The sequence below is a fragment of the Heterocephalus glaber genome, unplaced genomic scaffold (assembly GCF_053883595.1).
Source record: "Heterocephalus glaber isolate CG9 unplaced genomic scaffold, H.glaber_assembly_v1.0 deba00000006, whole genome shotgun sequence".
In the NCBI taxonomy this organism is placed as follows: domain Eukaryota; kingdom Metazoa; phylum Chordata; class Mammalia; order Rodentia; family Bathyergidae; genus Heterocephalus; species Heterocephalus glaber.
Window position 1 is genome coordinate 822905 of NW_028258136.1, and position 16196 is coordinate 839100.

The 16196-nt window shown below is 55.9% G+C and overlaps 1 protein-coding gene across 1 annotated transcript; it reads left to right on the forward strand.

Moving 5' to 3' along the window:
• Positions 1-784: 784 nt before the first annotated feature.
• Positions 785-15997, forward strand: Robo3 (roundabout guidance receptor 3). The gene is made up of 28 exons (XM_004874475.3): positions 785-1028; positions 3843-4169; positions 4429-4586; positions 5111-5231; positions 5327-5465; positions 5740-5867; positions 6120-6244; positions 7377-7548; positions 7829-8034; positions 8255-8336; positions 8644-8809; positions 9017-9183; positions 9706-9827; positions 10002-10227; positions 10423-10544; positions 10806-10977; positions 11121-11306; positions 11906-11929; positions 12010-12052; positions 12242-12381; positions 12641-12835; positions 12997-13135; positions 13300-13512; positions 13877-14028; positions 14142-14252; positions 14437-14598; positions 15017-15201; positions 15736-15997. Exons 1-28 carry the CDS (start codon positions 866-868, stop codon positions 15745-15747), a joined length of 4158 nt encoding a protein of 1385 aa, XP_004874532.1. The 5' UTR covers positions 785-865; the 3' UTR covers positions 15748-15997.
• Positions 15998-16196: the final 199 nt, after the last annotated feature.

Below are 16196 nucleotides of genomic sequence, written 5' to 3' on the forward strand. Positions count from 1 at the left end.
TAAATTAATTTAATAAAACATGGAGGAACAAAGTCATGCTAAGTATGACATAAATCCGAGTTGTCTAGGTTCCTCTGGGTCTTCTGCTCCAGTTCTCTCTGTAGTCTGATGATCCTGAAGGAGCCCTGAGATTGGGGCGGCCGGAGCAGGACTCCTGGCTCAAGGTGCGTGTGACCGTTCGATTAGGAGGCAAGGCTTGGAGCTGCGGCGGAATTCTCTTCCCACTCCCAGCTCCCGATCCAAACCACCCCAGCCTCCTGCTCTCTGGTCACTTAAGCGTCTGGGCTTGGAAGGGAGTGAAGGCCACGTCTTTGCTAAAAGAGCACCTGTTTGTACTTTGCCTCAGTTTCCCCCAGAGCCAGGAAAGGAGAGGAGAAAATTCGTGTTCTAAAGTTGCTCAGAAGGACAGAGTCTGACAGCCTCATCCTCATCTCGGGTGTTTTGAGAAAGGAGGGAAGCTCTCGCCGCATCTAGAACAGGACGTGGGGCGAGGGGTGCGGGGCGGGGACTAACGCACGCGCTCGGCGACTCCGTTTCCTGCCCTGCTAGTGGCCGTCGGGGTAGGGTGGGAGATGGAGGGAGGTGGATTAAACCCTTAATTACGCTGTGATCGGCGGAGAGGCACCTGCTTTCCGCCCGCCCCGCTCCCCGGGGACCTCGGCGCTGGGGGGTGGAGAGAAGGACCCGGGCCGGAGGACGGCGCGGGACGCTGGCCGTGCCCAGGCCCAGGCGCGCGGAGGACGGCGGCACCGTGGCTGCGGCAGCGCGCCCAGGCTGTGGAGGGGCGCCCGGCTCCCGGCCCGCGGGTCTCCGACCCAGGGCCTGGGCCCCGAGCCCCCCACCCCGGTCCCGGCCGGGTCGTGCCATGCTGCGCTACCTGCTCAAGACGCTGCTGCAGATGAACTTGTTCGCGGACTCCCTGGCCGGGGACATCTCCAACTCCAGCGAGCTGCTCTTCGGCGGTTTCAACTCCTCTCTGGTGGCGCTCAACCACAGCCTGCTGCCTCCCGGGGACCCCGCTGTCAACGGTGAGACCTCCGAGTGGGGACGGCGACCCTGGGATGGGGGCGAGGAGGGAGGCGGCGTGGAGCAGGCGGCGAAAGCGCCCCAGTCCCAAGTCCAGGCGGGGCAGCGCCTCCCCGGGAAGTGGGGCCCAAGAGCAGCCCCCCGGGGGAGGGGGGTCCGCGGGAGGTCAGGGGCTCCTCACCTCCCCACCTGCCCCCACGCCCACAACACCAGGTGGGGGAATCCGGGGCTGACCGGGCAAGGTCCAAGTTAAGAACGGCAGGGTCCGCCCCCTGCGAGGCCAGCGGGGCTGGGGCGAGCCGGCTGCTCAGAGACACACCCAAGTAGGAGGTTTCCAAGGACACGCTCTGGACCAGGTTGGGGAAGTCAACGTGTTGGGTGTGTTTGCCACAAAGGGGACCGGGGCAGTGATCGTTTCAAGGAAACTTAGAAGTAAGTTTGTGACTCTGCGGTGGAACTCACAGCCGCCCACCCCGGCAGAGCTTCGGCGAGCGGGCAGTGCCGGCGGCAAGGTCTTTACCGCTAATTACGGTGATTAATAAATGACTGAGACAGCGCGCTCTCCCCTAACGCGGCGGGGAGGCCGGGTAGTGGGCAGCCGCGGGGAGGCGGAGAGGGCCGATCTCGCCCCCTGCCGGCCCCGTCGGGAACTCACGCTCCCCGGGGTGCCTGTGCTGATGTTTTCCTTCAGGGGCTCCCAGCCGCATCCCTCCTCCCGGGCCCACTCGCGTCCAGTGTGGAGCTTTGTGCTGGGGACTTGAAGGTGTCTAGAAAGGAGACCTCGCCAGTGTGCGTGTGTTTGTGTGTGGGGTACTCCAGGTGCTGGGGAGGAGCCCCAGAGCCCCATTAGCATGGCCATTAGCTATTCATTAGGCTGCTGTTGAAGCATCTCCGGAGACGAGGAATGAGGAGGAAGAAATTCCAGGGAAAGGAAGCCTGCAGCTGTGTCTACAGGAATTAGGGGGAAAGGGCCAACCAGAAGGGCGTGGTATTGGATGAAAGGAAGGGGACCAGGAATGGGCCGAGATTCGGCCATCGCTTAGCAGTCTCCCTTTTCACTGCCGCCCGGAGCCGCGCGCCCACTCACTCAGCTTTTCCACGGTGTTTTCGCTATGCGTAGCCGTCTCCTTTAAGCTTGACATTTTAGTGAGATATGGCATAGGGAAGACAGTGACAGTCACATACTTTGCCTCAGTTTGCTTGAGGAAGCAAATTTATAGAAGGTGAGTGTGGTATTACAATGGTCAAAAACAGCATGAAGCGAAGTGTCAGCAATCACAGATCTCAGTCTGCTTCGGTTCTATCTCAGTTATGTAGAAACCATAGGGGCCGTGATGAGGTAGAGTGCACCAGGAGGAAGGGCCTCAAGTCGTGGTAGAATGTCTGTAGACCTCCTCCCCACGTTCTTGACATCCCTTTTGCTTTTGGGACTCCCACATTACAGATAAACACCGGGACTCAAAGAAGAGAAATAATTTGCCCAAGTTCTTAGACAGCTAGGAAGTCTAAGAAGTTCAGGAGTTCCAGCCCTGGGTGCGTCCAACCAACTCGTGGGCTCTTAACCATAGCTGGGTGGCTCACCATGGAGTGTGCCCAAACTGGGACCGGGATGGGAAGGAGAAGAACAGACGGGTGAGCAGCAGAGATTTGCATCTACAAGGGAGAAGACTGAGAAAATTACTTTCCCAAGTGGGAGAGAAACTGATATTTTCCCCAGTCAGTTAAGTAGAATCCAGGGCAGTGGCAGAATTTGACAACCCGTCCAGCTTTGTCTACGAGAGAACGTCTGAGAGCAAGAGCAGGAAATAAAGCTAATCCCACCCTGGGTTTGGAAGCTAGAGGTCCCTGAGGATTTGGGAACAGGCTGGGAGGAGCGGGGAGGGCGTGGGGGCGGGGCCGCGGAGCAGATGCGCCCGGATGCCCCCGGTTATTTAAGGACACCAGATTGCGCGAGGCTGCAGCGGCGCCTGCCGGCCTCCGGGGTTATAAATCCTCTTTCGAAGGCGGGACTGAAAGAGAAGTTGTTGAGTATGGTATTTAACCAGACTGTGGAGCAGAGATGAAAAAGGCCAAGGCTGTAGACCAAGGGAGGGGCAGGACTGACTGATCCGGTGAACCAGAGATCTAGAGGAATTTTTTTTCCAGTGATTCTTGGCTACATCAACCGATCAAATAATCTGTTGAAAACTATGTACCTCTCAGGAAAAGGAGCATTACTCACACTTCTACTCCCATTTGCGTTCAATGCTTAAGACACCACAGGACCTCTGAGGAAAGTGACATTATTTGATGTGTCATAGAGGCCAGGTTAAGAACCCCTTCCTTCCAATCTCAGGCCGCATCCTGATCACTCACATTTTACCTTTCACAAGAGACACAAGACCAACCACATTGTTCTTTCACCGGTCCCGAGCCATGTAGAGGGGTAAAACCAAGTGTTGTCTCTGGTGCACTGTGCTCGGTTGTTCACTGAGCAAGGACGATCCTAGAACCGGCAGGGTGGGTGAAAATCAGGCAGGACACTCGCCAAACCCGAGTTGACTCTCCTCACTTAAACTTGGCAGGGGAGGCGGTCCTTAGGTGATCCAGAAAGCCCGTCTAGGAGTTTTTCCTGTCTTAGGCATCTCCTCTCCAGCCTAAGAAAGTCTGTCAATGAGGAGATACTGGAGTCTACGGAGGAAGGGGGTGGGGAGGCGGGCATTGAGCTCTAGGAGACAAAGCCTAGAAGAGATGACCAAAGCAGTCTCTTTCCTTCTGGAGTTTCAGTGTCTCCCTCAGTTTCCCCGGTCTGACCTCTCTCCACCCTCTGCCCCCAGGGTCAAGGGCTGGGCCGGAGGACGCCATGCCGCGCATCGTGGAGCAGCCGCCAGATCTGCTGGTCTCGCGGGGCGAGCCGGCCACGCTGCCCTGTCGTGCTGAGGGGCGGCCCCGACCCAATATAGAGTGGTACAAGAACGGGGCGCGTGTGGCCACTGCGCGCGAGGACCCACGCGCTCACCGCCTGTTGCTGCCCAGCGGCGCCCTCTTCTTCCCGCGCATCGTGCACGGGCGCCGCGCGCGGCCGGACGAGGGCGTCTACACTTGTGTGGCGCGCAACTACCTGGGGGCAGCGGCTAGCAGAAACGCCTCTCTGGAAGTAGCAGGTGAGAGATTCCCTCCATATCCTGGGGGAGGCGAGAGCTCCCCGGCGGTCCCACCAAGAGGCAGCCTGAAGGATCTTTGATCTCCAAGATCCACACCACAGCCAGAGGAGGAAGTAGGTCCGACTCTAGCCTGGCATTTTGAAATCTGGGCAGTAACTCCTCCAGGAGACAATACTTTCCATGTGCCAACACCCAGTTATTTCACACCATTCTGTTTATTCTTCTGACCTTCTCGCCACATGACCCCTCTTCTCTCCAGTGCTTCGTGAAGATTTCCGGCAGAGTCCTGGGAATGTGGTGGCAGCAGTGGGGGAGCCAGCCGTAATGGAATGTGTGCCCCCCAGGGGCCACCCAGAGCCTTCTGTGACTTGGAAAAAGGACAGTGCAAGGCTTAAGGAAGAGGAGGGAAGGATCACGGTGAGAGTTGGGCTATAGGTTATGGTCTGGGACATGTCTCGAAAGAGGAAAACCTGACTCTAAGGGTCCGGGGACCTGAGAATAATGTCTTGGTGTTGAGATGGTGGGAGATCTGAGACCAGGGCATCAGATGGTCAGAAGCTGACAGCCAGCTGCTGAGAGAGATAAGAAGGGGAGGGTGGAATTGATGTAAGAAAGGTGAGGAAATCCTGTATTCACAGGCTGAGGCAGGAGGATCATTGTGAGTTTGAGGCCAGCTGGGGCTACATAGCAACACTGTGTCTCAAAAGAAAAAAACCCAGAAAGTAAAAGAAAAGAAAAGAAAAATAAAGAAAGGAGAGGTGCATGAGCTCCTGGAGAAAGCATATTTGATATGTGGTTCAACTTCATTGGTTGTTTTCGTGGGCTCACCACGAGAACCAAATAAATGTTGCCTACATACATGTACACGTGCATGTGTGCGCACACACCCACACACACTTTGATGGCTATAAAGGACCAAAGTTACCATTATTACTCTGCAGATACGAGGAGGAAAGCTGATGATGTCACATACGCTCAAGAGTGATGCTGGGATGTATGTATGTGTGGCCTCCAACATGGCAGGAGAACGGGAGAGTGGGGCAGCTGAGCTTGTGGTACTGGGTAGGCACTGGGAGCTGTGGAGTTACAGGGGTGGGTAGCCCAAGAAGGAAGCAGCTGAGCAGGCTCCCTGACTGTTCACTGGCTCCACTCTATAGAGCGCCCCTCATTCCTGCGCAGACCAGTAAACCAGGTGGTCCTGGCTGATGCCCCTGTGAATTTCCTATGTGAGGTGCAGGGAGATCCCCCGCCTCATTTACACTGGCGCAAGGAGGATGGGGAACTGCCCACAGGCAGGTGAGAAGCTCCCTCCCCCTACCTATAAGAAGATACAAGTAGTTCAAGGGGCTACTCTGCCCTAGAGAACTGGAAAACGTACCCTCTCACTTGAGGGCGCAGAACCTCTGTGCTCCTCCTGTTCCCCAGAGCCTGTGGTCCTGTCCTATGCAGTCCCCACTATGTCAGAGTCTTGCCTTGCCTTTCTGTACCCTGGTCTTGGTGTCTGTCCTGGGGAAGAGAGGAGGGCTCTGTAGCTGTGGCCAACTTAGCTTGGGGTTGGGGAGTGGAGCAGGTATGAGATCCAGAGTGACCACAGCCTTTGGATTGGGCGAGTGAGTGCTGAAGATGAAGGTACTTACACCTGCGTGGCAGAGAACAGCGTGGGCCGTGTGGAAGCCTCCGGCTCCCTCAGTGTTCATGGTGAGGGCTCCACCTGGGACTTTGGGCAGCAAGGGTGGTTTGAGGGAACGTGGAAGATGGGCTGGAGTGGAGGAGAATGGGGGAGAAAGGACAGCACAAATGTGGGTGGGACACTGAGACTTCTGGAAGGAGAAAGGAGACACTTAAACAGGCTTGAGCAAAAGCCAACCATGGGCTTCTCTCTCCTGTACCCTCACTCTCCCTTCTTAATACTACCGAGTCCCTGTTCCTTTATCTCACTTCTCTTCCCAGTCCCACCCAAGTTGGTTACCCAGCCCCAGGACCAGATGGCAGCTCCTGGAGAGAATGTGGTTTTCCAGTGTGAGACCAAAGGAAATCCCCCGCCTGCCATCTTCTGGCAAAAGGAGGGGAGTCAAGTAGGTGGCCCACTCCCCAGCCCCGCCCACCAGGTTTTGCTCTGGGTCTTATCCTCCTTCCTTCTATGTTCTGTAAACTTCTCTTGGGGCTTCTGTTTTACCTTTGGTGTCCTATCCACTTTGCAAGTTATTTGGGAGGATTCATCAAGAAAAATGGATATAAAAAACCTAGAACATTGGACATTTTCTAAAATCAAGAATAATACAGTAATATGTTTTGCTAGTAAGGGGCAGTCAGGGGTGATAAATCTTTGGAGAATCTTCTCATTTGGGGCCAAAAATGTCCCAAGAATGCCACAAGTCCAATTAGATTCCCCTTCCCCCAGGCGTCCTGGGCCTGGGCTTTTGGACATTACGTAATCCTCAGACAACCAAGTATTTAACTGGAAGTGCTCAGGCTAGAACATTATTTGATCTTCCTATGTATAACTCCCTGTACCACAGTTATCCCTTTTCTATGAGCAAACCAATCATAGATCATATACTCACTGAAAGAAAATTCATTAAAGTTACAACATAAGTAACTCCCTGTAAAGAAAAGATGAGAATTTTGCTGCTAGGAAAAAGGGTCAGTATAATAAAATAGGTCTGGTTATCTCCCCGCACTGGGAAACCAGGCAACTCACTACTTCATCCTAAATCCACAGCTACAAGTGTCCAACATCTTCTCTAGCACCTGCAACTGGTGTATTTTAATTAATTATTACGTGACTGAAAACGGTGATGATCATAGAGGTGGAATAGGTGTCAGAGACCCAAACCTGCTTCCCTACCTTCTGTGAGTCTATCTAAAGTAAAATGTCAAAGCCAGAAAGACAAAACTGTGTTAGAGGACTTTCATACAATCACCTCATTTAATCCTCTTAACTATCCTGTAAGAGTCAAATTTGGGGAAACCGAGGCTCAGATTTGCTCAGTTTCCCAATTAGAAAGTCACAGAGGGAAGTTGTTCCCAAAATATTCTAATAAAATGTCTTCATTTTTGTAAATAGGCCACCAACACTTCAGTGGCTGAGGGCAGTGTGAGCTAGAACCGCAGGCATTGTCTGGATCCCCAGATTGGCAGGCTTGGGGAATGGTCCCTGCCCGGCTGACTGCTCATTGCCTACCTCGGTTCCTTGCTCTGTTCCAGGTCCTGCTTTTCCCTAGTCAGTCACTTCAGCCCACAGGGCGCTTCTCAGTCTCTCCCAGAGGCCAGCTCAACATCACTGCAGTGCAGAGCGGGGACGCTGGCTACTATGTGTGCCAGGCTGTCAGTGTGGCTGGCAGCATCCTGGCCAAGGCCCTGTTGGAGATAAAAGAAGGTATTTGCTTGGAGAAAGGGCTGGACCCATCATCTGGAAGGACATGGCCTTAAAAAGATCAGTTTCTCTTGGAAGCTATGCAATAGCATGGCAGGGGTGGGGAGTGTTCCTTCAGCAAGTCTTTCAAGTTTGGAAAGCAGAAGCAGAATGGTCCCAGGCCCCCTAGATCACCAGGCAGACTGGGAGTGGGTAGGGAGAAGGAAGCTGAGAGTGAGGATTGGGGGCTGGTTGCCTGACCCTAGACTCCTCCCCTGAGATGCCCAAGTTCTTCCTCTCTCAGCCTCCTTGGATGGGCTGCCTCCCGTCATCCTCCAGGGACCAGCCAATCAGACCCTGGCTCTCGGCTCCTCTGTGTGGCTACCATGCAGGGTGTCTGGGAACCCGCAGCCCAGTGTCCGATGGAGGAAGGACAGGCAGTGGTTGCAGGGGGCTGATCTCCGGTTCAACCTGATGGCCAATGGCACATTGTACATCACCAGTGTGCAGGTGAGTGTCTCCCTTAGGGCCCTCATAACTGAGGATGGCAGCCTGGTCCACCCCCAACTCTAGTAAGTATCCCTCTGGTCCTCTAACCCCATTTCTACCCCTCTGCTCTCTCAGACTTTCAAAAATATCCAGCATCTTCTTCATCCTTCTGTTACCTGCCTCCACCCCCCACCCCACCTTGCTCCACTCCCAGTGTCCAGTGCTTTACCCTCTCCTGCAGGAGATGGACATGGGTTTCTACAGCTGTGTGGCCAAGAGCTCCCTAGGGGAGGCCACATGGAGTGGCTGGCTCAGGAAGCAGGGTGAGTTTCTTCTTCATTCCCTTGTTTTGCCAGCACCTTTCTTCAAACGTTCTTCAGAGGTAATCAATAACTCCCCAAACCCCAGGGCTAATTTTATCTTCCAAATGCCATGGCCATGGTGGTGGGGGTGAGGAGGAGAAGAAGTGGTGTGCTTGGGAGGCAGACGTGAGTAGGGGTTAATACTGTATACTCTGTTGCCCTATGACCATTGCCACTGCCACAGTTCCACAGCTTCTCTGTGCAGGAGACAGGTACACTGGGGCCACCTTTTCCCCATCCTCTACTTAATGATTATCTACCACTGCAGAAGACTGGGGAGCATCTCTAGATCCCCCTACAGAACCCAGTACCCCTCCCGGGCCTCCCTCTCAGCCAGTGGTCACTGAGATCACCAAGAACAGCATTACCCTGACCTGGAAGCCCAATCCACAGGCTGGGGCCACAGTCACCTCTTATGTGATAGAAGCTTTCAGGTATGGAGAAAGTTTTAAATGCAAACCTGGACAGTTAAAAAGAGAGTGCCCTATGCCCTTTGGGTCTTTGCTACTGTGGGGAGGGATTCTCCAGTTCCCTCTCCCAAGGTGAGGAGGCAGTAAGGTTCCACAGAAAATGAGTGAGATGGAGTAGACAGGTTGGGGGTTCCTGGCTTAGACAACCCTGTCACCTCATTGCTGTTGTAGCCAAGCAGCTGGGAACACGTGGCGGACAGTGGCAGATGGTGTGCAGCTGGAGACACACACGGTCAGCGATCTACAACCCAATACTATCTACCTGTTCCTGGTACGAGCTGTGGGAGCCTGGGGCCTCAGTGAGCCCAGTCCTGTGTCTAAGCCTGTCCGCACCAAGGGTAAAGTCAGAGTCCCTGGGCTGTGGGGATGACATGCAATGCACCCAGTACCCTCTCCCCAAACCGTGACACCATGGAAGGTCATAAGAGTTCTTTCCTCCTATGCTGAGCCTGGCCTGGAATAAGAGGTCATGTATCCCTCTCATGGTGAGGACAAGAGAGGAAGGAGGCAAGGGGGACAGGCACTCATGTTGGTAGCTGCTCACTTCTGTGCCTTTTACCCACTCATAAAGGGCTGTTAAGACTAAAAGGAACCTTGGAGGGTCATTTTCATGTTAGAAATAAGAAACTGAGGCCTCCGAAGGATGCATATGGGTTATACAGAGCAAACGCTCCTGTTAGCTGGACACTTAGCGCCGCCCCCACAAATCAGTCCCCTGCCAGCCCCGGCCTGACTCTGGGTGTGCTCTGGTGTACTAAGTGGTATGGTCTGTGGGGCAGGGTACAGGTAGGAAACAAATTCATTCTCAGACTTGTTGCCTTTTCTTGGTGGCCCTGCTGAGTGGGATCTTTGGTCAACAGACAGCAGCCCATTGAAGCCAGTGGAGGACTTGTGGAGAGGCCAGCAGGGCCTGGCTGAAGTGGCTGTGAGAATGCAGGAGCCCAAAGTCCTGGGGCCCCGGACACTGCAGGTGTCCTGGACTGTGAGTGTGGCCCAGGGATGAGGTTAAGGGTGGGGATGACAAAAGAGGACACGAGGGCATCGGAAGTGAGTATGAGAGAAGGGGAGACGGGTGGCTGGAGGTGTTGGGGGAGGGGCTGGACCTGGAGGCTGTGTGGCCCCAGCCTCTCCTTCTGGGTTACCTCATGTCCTACAGGTGGACGGCCCAGTCCAGCTGGTACAAGGTTTCCGGGTGTCTTGGAGGGTAGCAGGCCTTGATGGGGGAAGCTGGACAGTGCAAGATCTACAGATCCCAAGCCAGCAAAGTACTGTGATAAGAGGACTTCCTCCAGGGACCCAAATCCAGATCAAGGTGCAAGCACAAGGCCACGAAGGGCTGGGGCCGGAGAGCCCCTTTGTGACCAGGAGCATTCCTGAGGAGGGTAAGGAGGGCCACAGAGCTGATGAGGGACAACAGTGGGGAGTGGGGAGGATGGACGTTTGCAGAGGATGGTAGGGACAGGGTGGGAAGGAGGGTTACCTTTCAGGGCCCTGAGATGTAAGAGCAGAGAAGGGGACTGTGGGGCAGCCTGCACTGACTGTCTGTGCCCTTCTTGTCATGTTTCACCCCGGCCCAGCCCCCAGTGGTCCCCCCCAGGGAGTGACAGTGGCCTTGGGGGGTGACGGTAACAGCAGTATCACCGTGTCCTGGGAGCCTCCTCTTGCCTCACAACAGAACGGAGCCATCACTGAATACCAGGTGCGGTTTGAGAAGGGAGTGGGTGGGTGGGTTGGGAAGGGCAGGGACAGGGACAGGGAGAATCGGTGGCTTCGGGTCAGTGCGGAGGGGATCTAAGGCTGGCATTGGGGCTGGGATGAGGCTGAGGTGATGCCAGAGGTTTCAGGTACTGTCTACAAGCTGAATGCACCTGGATAAGCTCCCTCTACTCTTCCGAGCCTCAGGTTTCCCCTGGGGTCGGAATCACCTTGCTGACTCAAACCTGGGTCTCGGCCTCCCTAGATCTGGTGCCTGGGCAATGAAAGCCGCTTCCACCTCAACGGGTCTGCGGCAGGCTGGGCACGCTCGGCGACGCTCCGGGGACTGCTGCCCGGTCTGCGCTACCGGACCCTGGTCGCGGCGGCCACCAGCGCTGGCGTGGGTGTGGCCAGCGCCCCGGTGGCGGTGCAGCTGCGTGAGTCAGGAGGTGGGAGCAGGAAGCGGGCTTGGGACACCGTGCGCGCGGTCCTGGGGTAGCGGCGCCCGACGGGTCTGGAGCGGGCCCTTCTCAGCGCCTGGGTTTTGGCTCCTCCTCCCCTCACTTCTCTGACCCCACAGCGTCCCCGCCTGGATTGGAGCCGGGCCTCGAGGTGGGCCGGGGACTGGCGGAGCGGCTGGCGAGGGTGCTACGGGAGCCGGCCTTCCTCGCGGGCGGCGGGGCGGCCTGCGGGGCGCTGCTGCTCGGGCTCTGCGCCGCCCTCTACCGGCGCCAGAAGCAGCGCAAAGAGCTCAGTCACTACACCGGTGAGCGCCGGGCTGGGGCGCTCGGGACGACCCTGGGGAGCCGGAAGGGCGGGAATCCGCCGCTGGCGGGTGGGGGGCCCGCACGGTGGCTCAGTGTGCCGGCCGTGGCTGGGGGGAAAGGACAGGCGAAGGGTGAGCCGACCTGGATTTGGGGAGAGGAGGAGTTGTGTGCTAAGAAGCCAGAACAAGAGAGTAGTAGGGATTGCCCCTCAGCTTCAGTAAGTAGAAGGCCCGCTTCCTGGCAGGGGAGGGGCGGACCTGGCCAGAGGCGTGTGGTCCGGATCCCAGGCAATAAATTGTGAGCCGGGGTCTGGATGGCAAGAAGGGTCCACTGCAAAGAGGCGACGTGATTTCTGCTACTTCCTAGTGAGGAGCATCTCTGGAGAGATGCTGAAGTCTCGGAGGTCAGTGGTTTCCAATCTTGGCTACGTATAGGAATTATTTGGGGAGCTTTAGAATAGTTCTGAGACCCGAGACCGAGTTCTGATGCGGTTGGTCCAGTAGACTTGGCACCAGGCCAAGGAGCGGATAAGAATTGGGCGTTTCTGACCCCTGGCCTCATTCCCCTCTTCTTTCTCCTACGGGTTCCTTTTCGGAAGCCTCCTTTGCCTACACACCTGCAGGTAAGCCTTCTCTGCCCCAGTGGGGTTCAGACCCCCAAGACTAGCCCTCTCTCACTGCTTCTCCCCCTTATCTTCTCCAGTGTCCTTCCCACACTCAGAGGGCCTCTCTGGAGCCAGTTCCAGGTAATTCTCCTAACCGCTCCCAAGGATAACTGTGGCCAAGAGACAATTCCTTCCTCTGCAGGCCTCCCTGCCTCCCTGCTATCTCTAGCTCCCGCCCCTAACACCACCATGACTGTGGTGACTGTTCTCACCTTTGCTGACCTCTTCAGGTTCTTCATCCTCAACTCTCACCCGCTCCCCCCCACCCAGGCCACCCGTGGGCCTTGGCCCTGCCCCCTACCCATGGCTGGCAGACTCGTGGCCCCACCGTTCTGGAAGCCCCTCAGCCCAGGAACCCAGGGGAAGCTGCTGCCCAGGCAACCCTGACCCAGAGGACAGATACTACAATGGTGAGAAGTTCAAATTCCCTCAGGGTGCAACCCCCTCCCCCGAGCCTATTGGGGACAACTGAAGAGCCCCAGTCTTCCTGGGGGGTGGGGGAGCATCTGACAGACCTGACCTTCACCTTATCTTGGCACATAAGGTTTGGGGTTGGGAGGAAGTTGATCCTGTGGAATCTCCCTTTGCCCTCCATTCTCCTGTTGCCCTGTGTTTTTCTGTCTCTGCCCGCTGCCTCTTCCCTTGGGGCTTCCTCTTTCTCCTCCTCAGAAGCTGGAATCTCCCTATACCTGGCCCAGACTGCCCGGGGCACTGCTGCCCCTGGTGAGGGTCCTGTCTACAGCACCATAGACCCAGCAGGGGAGGAGCTGCAGACCTTCCACGGGGGGTTCCCCCAACATTCCTCAGGGGACCCAGGCACCTGGAGCCAGTATGCTCCTCCAGAATGGAGCCAAGGAGATGGTGGTATGACCCCAATTCCTTACACCCAAATTTTAGCCCTCTCCAAATTTTAGTACCCTGCACCCTGACACTCTGGCAACCAGCCCAGCCCTTCCTTCTGATGTGCTGTCTCATCTCTGGCTCTTTCCTATTATCCTCGATGTGCCTCCAACTACTCTCCTCAGGAGCTAGGGGAGGCAAAGTGAAGCTTCTGGGAAAACCTGTGCAGATGCCCTCCCTGAACTGGCCAGAAGCCCTGCCACCACCTCCTCCCTCCTGTGAACTGGGCTGCCCAGAGGGGCCCGAGGAGGAGATGGAGGGCAGGTAAGGATGTTGCCTGCTGCAGGGTCCCATGCACAGACCCCAAGGCCTTCTGGGGTATAGGCACAGAGATGCTGGTAGAGAAAGGGAAGGGGGCAACAGAAAGTCCAAGGGGTAGGATGGGAACTACTTGGTCCTTCCCTTCCCTTCATGCTCTTTGCAACCAGCTCAGAGTCAGAAGAATGGTGCCCACCAATGCCTGCGAGAAGCCATCTGACTGAACTCAGCTCCAGTGGAGGGTGCCTGATGGCTCCATCTCGAGGGAAAACCCCCTCTCCTACGCCCTCCTATGGACAGCAGTCCACAGCCACTCTTACCCCCTCACCGCCTGACCCTCCCCTGCCCCCCAGTGACATTCCCCATCTCCATCAGATGCCCAGGTAGGGAGGTGTGTAGACCTCACATATCACAAGCCCTCTGTACATCCCTGTTCAGTGACTGGTGGGTTGATAGCTGAATCTGGGTTCTGGTGGTCTCAGGATGTGTCAGGGTGGAAGTGTGACATGGGAAGGATGCAGAGGCTGACCAAGTCTCTCACTCCCTTCAGCCTGGCTCTTTGTTGGAGTGAGTGCAAGCAGTCCCAGGCATTTCAAATGTGGCTCTCTTCTAGCTCCCCCAGCTTGGGAGGTGCGACAGTGGGCTAGGTCTTGTCCTTCTGAGTATTAGGCTGATGTCTGTCACAGTGCCTAGCAAGTTTTTAGTTTTTGTGGACTGAACAAATGCAGAGGCCTCATGTCATTGCAGGAGGGCACCCCTTGGGCCAAGTTCCCCTCTCAGTGTCTCCCAGCCCATTCTGAGTAACCACGAAGGGAGGCCTGCTGGCCTGGGTGCTGTCCCCACAACCTCCCGTCACCTCAGCCCCAGTCCCAATCCTAGCACTACCAGCAGTGCCCCAGGTGAGTCTGTAGACCCTCACTTGCCCCTACCTCTCTGTACTCCTCCAGAGCTTGTTTCCCCCTTACCTGAGCCCTTCCCTCACCTGTCCTCTCTCCATCCCCGGATGCTACAGGAAGAAACCTTCAGGTGTCTGGGGAGATGACTCCTCCACTTCAAGGACCCCGTGCCCAAATCCGAAAGAAGCCCAAGGCTCTTCCATGTAGGAGAGAGCACAGTCCTGGGGGTGAGTATCCTTGGGCCTGGGAGATGGGAACAGTCAGGGAGGGAGGGAGTGGTGAGAAACCAGAGATGAGCGCTGGGGGCTGGAGCAGGTGGACCCAGATTGAGGGCCATTCATTTGTAGCCTTCTGGTGTCCGAGGATGTGAGAGGACAATGAGACCCTGCTGATAAACTGATCTCTCCCTAGACTTGCCTCCACCACCCCTGCCACCACCAGAGGACCAGGTGGGGTGGGCCTCAGGGCTGAGAGCAGCAGGAAGCTTGTCCTCCTTGGAGCGGGAACGCAGTGGGGAAAGAAGAGTGCTGCAGGCAGTGCCCCCGGGGGCCCAGCGGAGCCCCCACCAGGATGGTAAGGAGGACCTGGGTGGCCGGAGGGACTGGACGCTGGTCTAGGTGGCACCCAAATCACCCTTCACCTTTAGTTGGGTTCTTACATCTGGCCAGTTCATAGATTCTTGTCTTTCTAGCTGTTTCTGAGCAAATCCAAGACGTGTCCTTTCTCAGGACTGAACCCCAGAACGAGAGAAGAGTGGGGTCTGGGAGCTCTGTCCTCCCTTCCGCAAGGCTCTCTCTGCTTGGGAACTCCCCACATACTTCTGAGCCCTTGTTATGTCAAGGCTGTGTACTGGGCGCTCTGCTTCTCCTCAGCCCAGCACCTGCCCCTCTGTTGTCTCTGAGAGCTGGGATGGCAGTTAGGGTGGGGTATGGATGAGCAGGGATATGCTGCTTCTTCCTGGGCCCAGCTCCCCTTCTCCGTTCTGCTGCAGAAGGGCCCTGGCTCCTGTACGGCAGGCCAAGCTTCCTGTCCCATGGCCAAGGCACCAGCACCTGTTCCACAGCTGGGAGCAACTCTTCCAGGGGCTCTGGCAGCTCTCGGGGCTCTTGGGGCCCTGGACGGATCCGGAGCCGGAGCCGGAGCCGGAGCCAAAGGCCAGGGCAGAAACGTCAAGAGGTGGGAACCAGAGAGCAGAAAGCCAAGGCTAGGGAGGGTGTGCCAATGGGTGACTGAAAACAGGGAGGTAGGAAAGGGCCTGGGGAAGGAGTCAAAAGGAGGAGACTCAGTGAGAGGGGGAAAGGCCTCTAGAAGAAATGACAAGAGGGAAGAGCATAGAGGTGCATGCCTGTAATCCCAGTTACTTGAGAAACTGAAGCAGGAGGACTGCAAGTTTGAGGCCAGCCTGAGCAACTTAGAGAGACCCTGTCCCAAAATAAAAATTTTTTAAAAGGCTGGCGATTTACTCTCTGTGGTAGTAGAGTGCATGCCTAGCATGGGAGTGGCCCTGAGTCTAATCGCCAGTATGGCAAAAAATAAACACATAAATAAACACATAAGAAAAAGGAGGGGACAAGATGACTCCACCTAGAGAGCGGACTGGGTATTCATAGGAGGGTTGGATTAGAAGAAAGGCTGATCTCTTTCTCTGGCCTGTTTATCCTGGCCTAGGGCTTTACAAAACAGCCAGCCTCTCTTTGTCTCTGTCCCCAGGAACCAAGATGACTCTGATGAAGTAATGAGAATATAGAGAGTCCTGGAGGAAGGGTGGGGGCCCCTCCCCTGGTAAAAGAAAGTGTGAACCAAGAGGAGCAGGATGGAGCCCTCCTCCCTCCTGCAGTGATGCTGTGGTTCTCAGAAACCCTTTGGCCTCAGCTTCAGTTGGTTTGGAAGCCAGCAAACCAGCACTTACCTTTGCATCGTGTTCTGATTGAGACCTGTTTGTGTGAGAGACAATAAAGAGGGTCTGATCTAAGCCTTGGACCATCTGTCTGTTTTGCGAGCTATGTTGGGAAGAAGCGGGTATTGGGGTCTGTAGGTCAGTGCACACTAGTAGATTCTGTGTCTTCTTGAACTTCTGTCAAAAGTGCTAGGCGAAGACAAACACTAGAGGACACGGACTTGTTCTGCCTCCTAAAGAGCTGAAACCCAGTCCCGATATAATCACAGGGACT

Coding starts and splice junctions, on each gene's coding strand:
- Robo3 (XM_004874475.3), top strand. CDS start 866: ATGCTGCGCTACCTGCTCAAGACGCTGCTGCAGATGAACTTGTTCGCG. Junction 8,810..9,016: donor TATGTGATAGAAGCTTTCAG/GTATGGAGAAAG, acceptor TTGCTGTTGTAG/CCAAGCAGCTGGGAACACGT. Junction 13,136..13,299: donor GAGGAGGAGATGGAGGGCAG/GTAAGGATGTTG, acceptor CTTTGCAACCAG/CTCAGAGTCAGAAGAATGGT.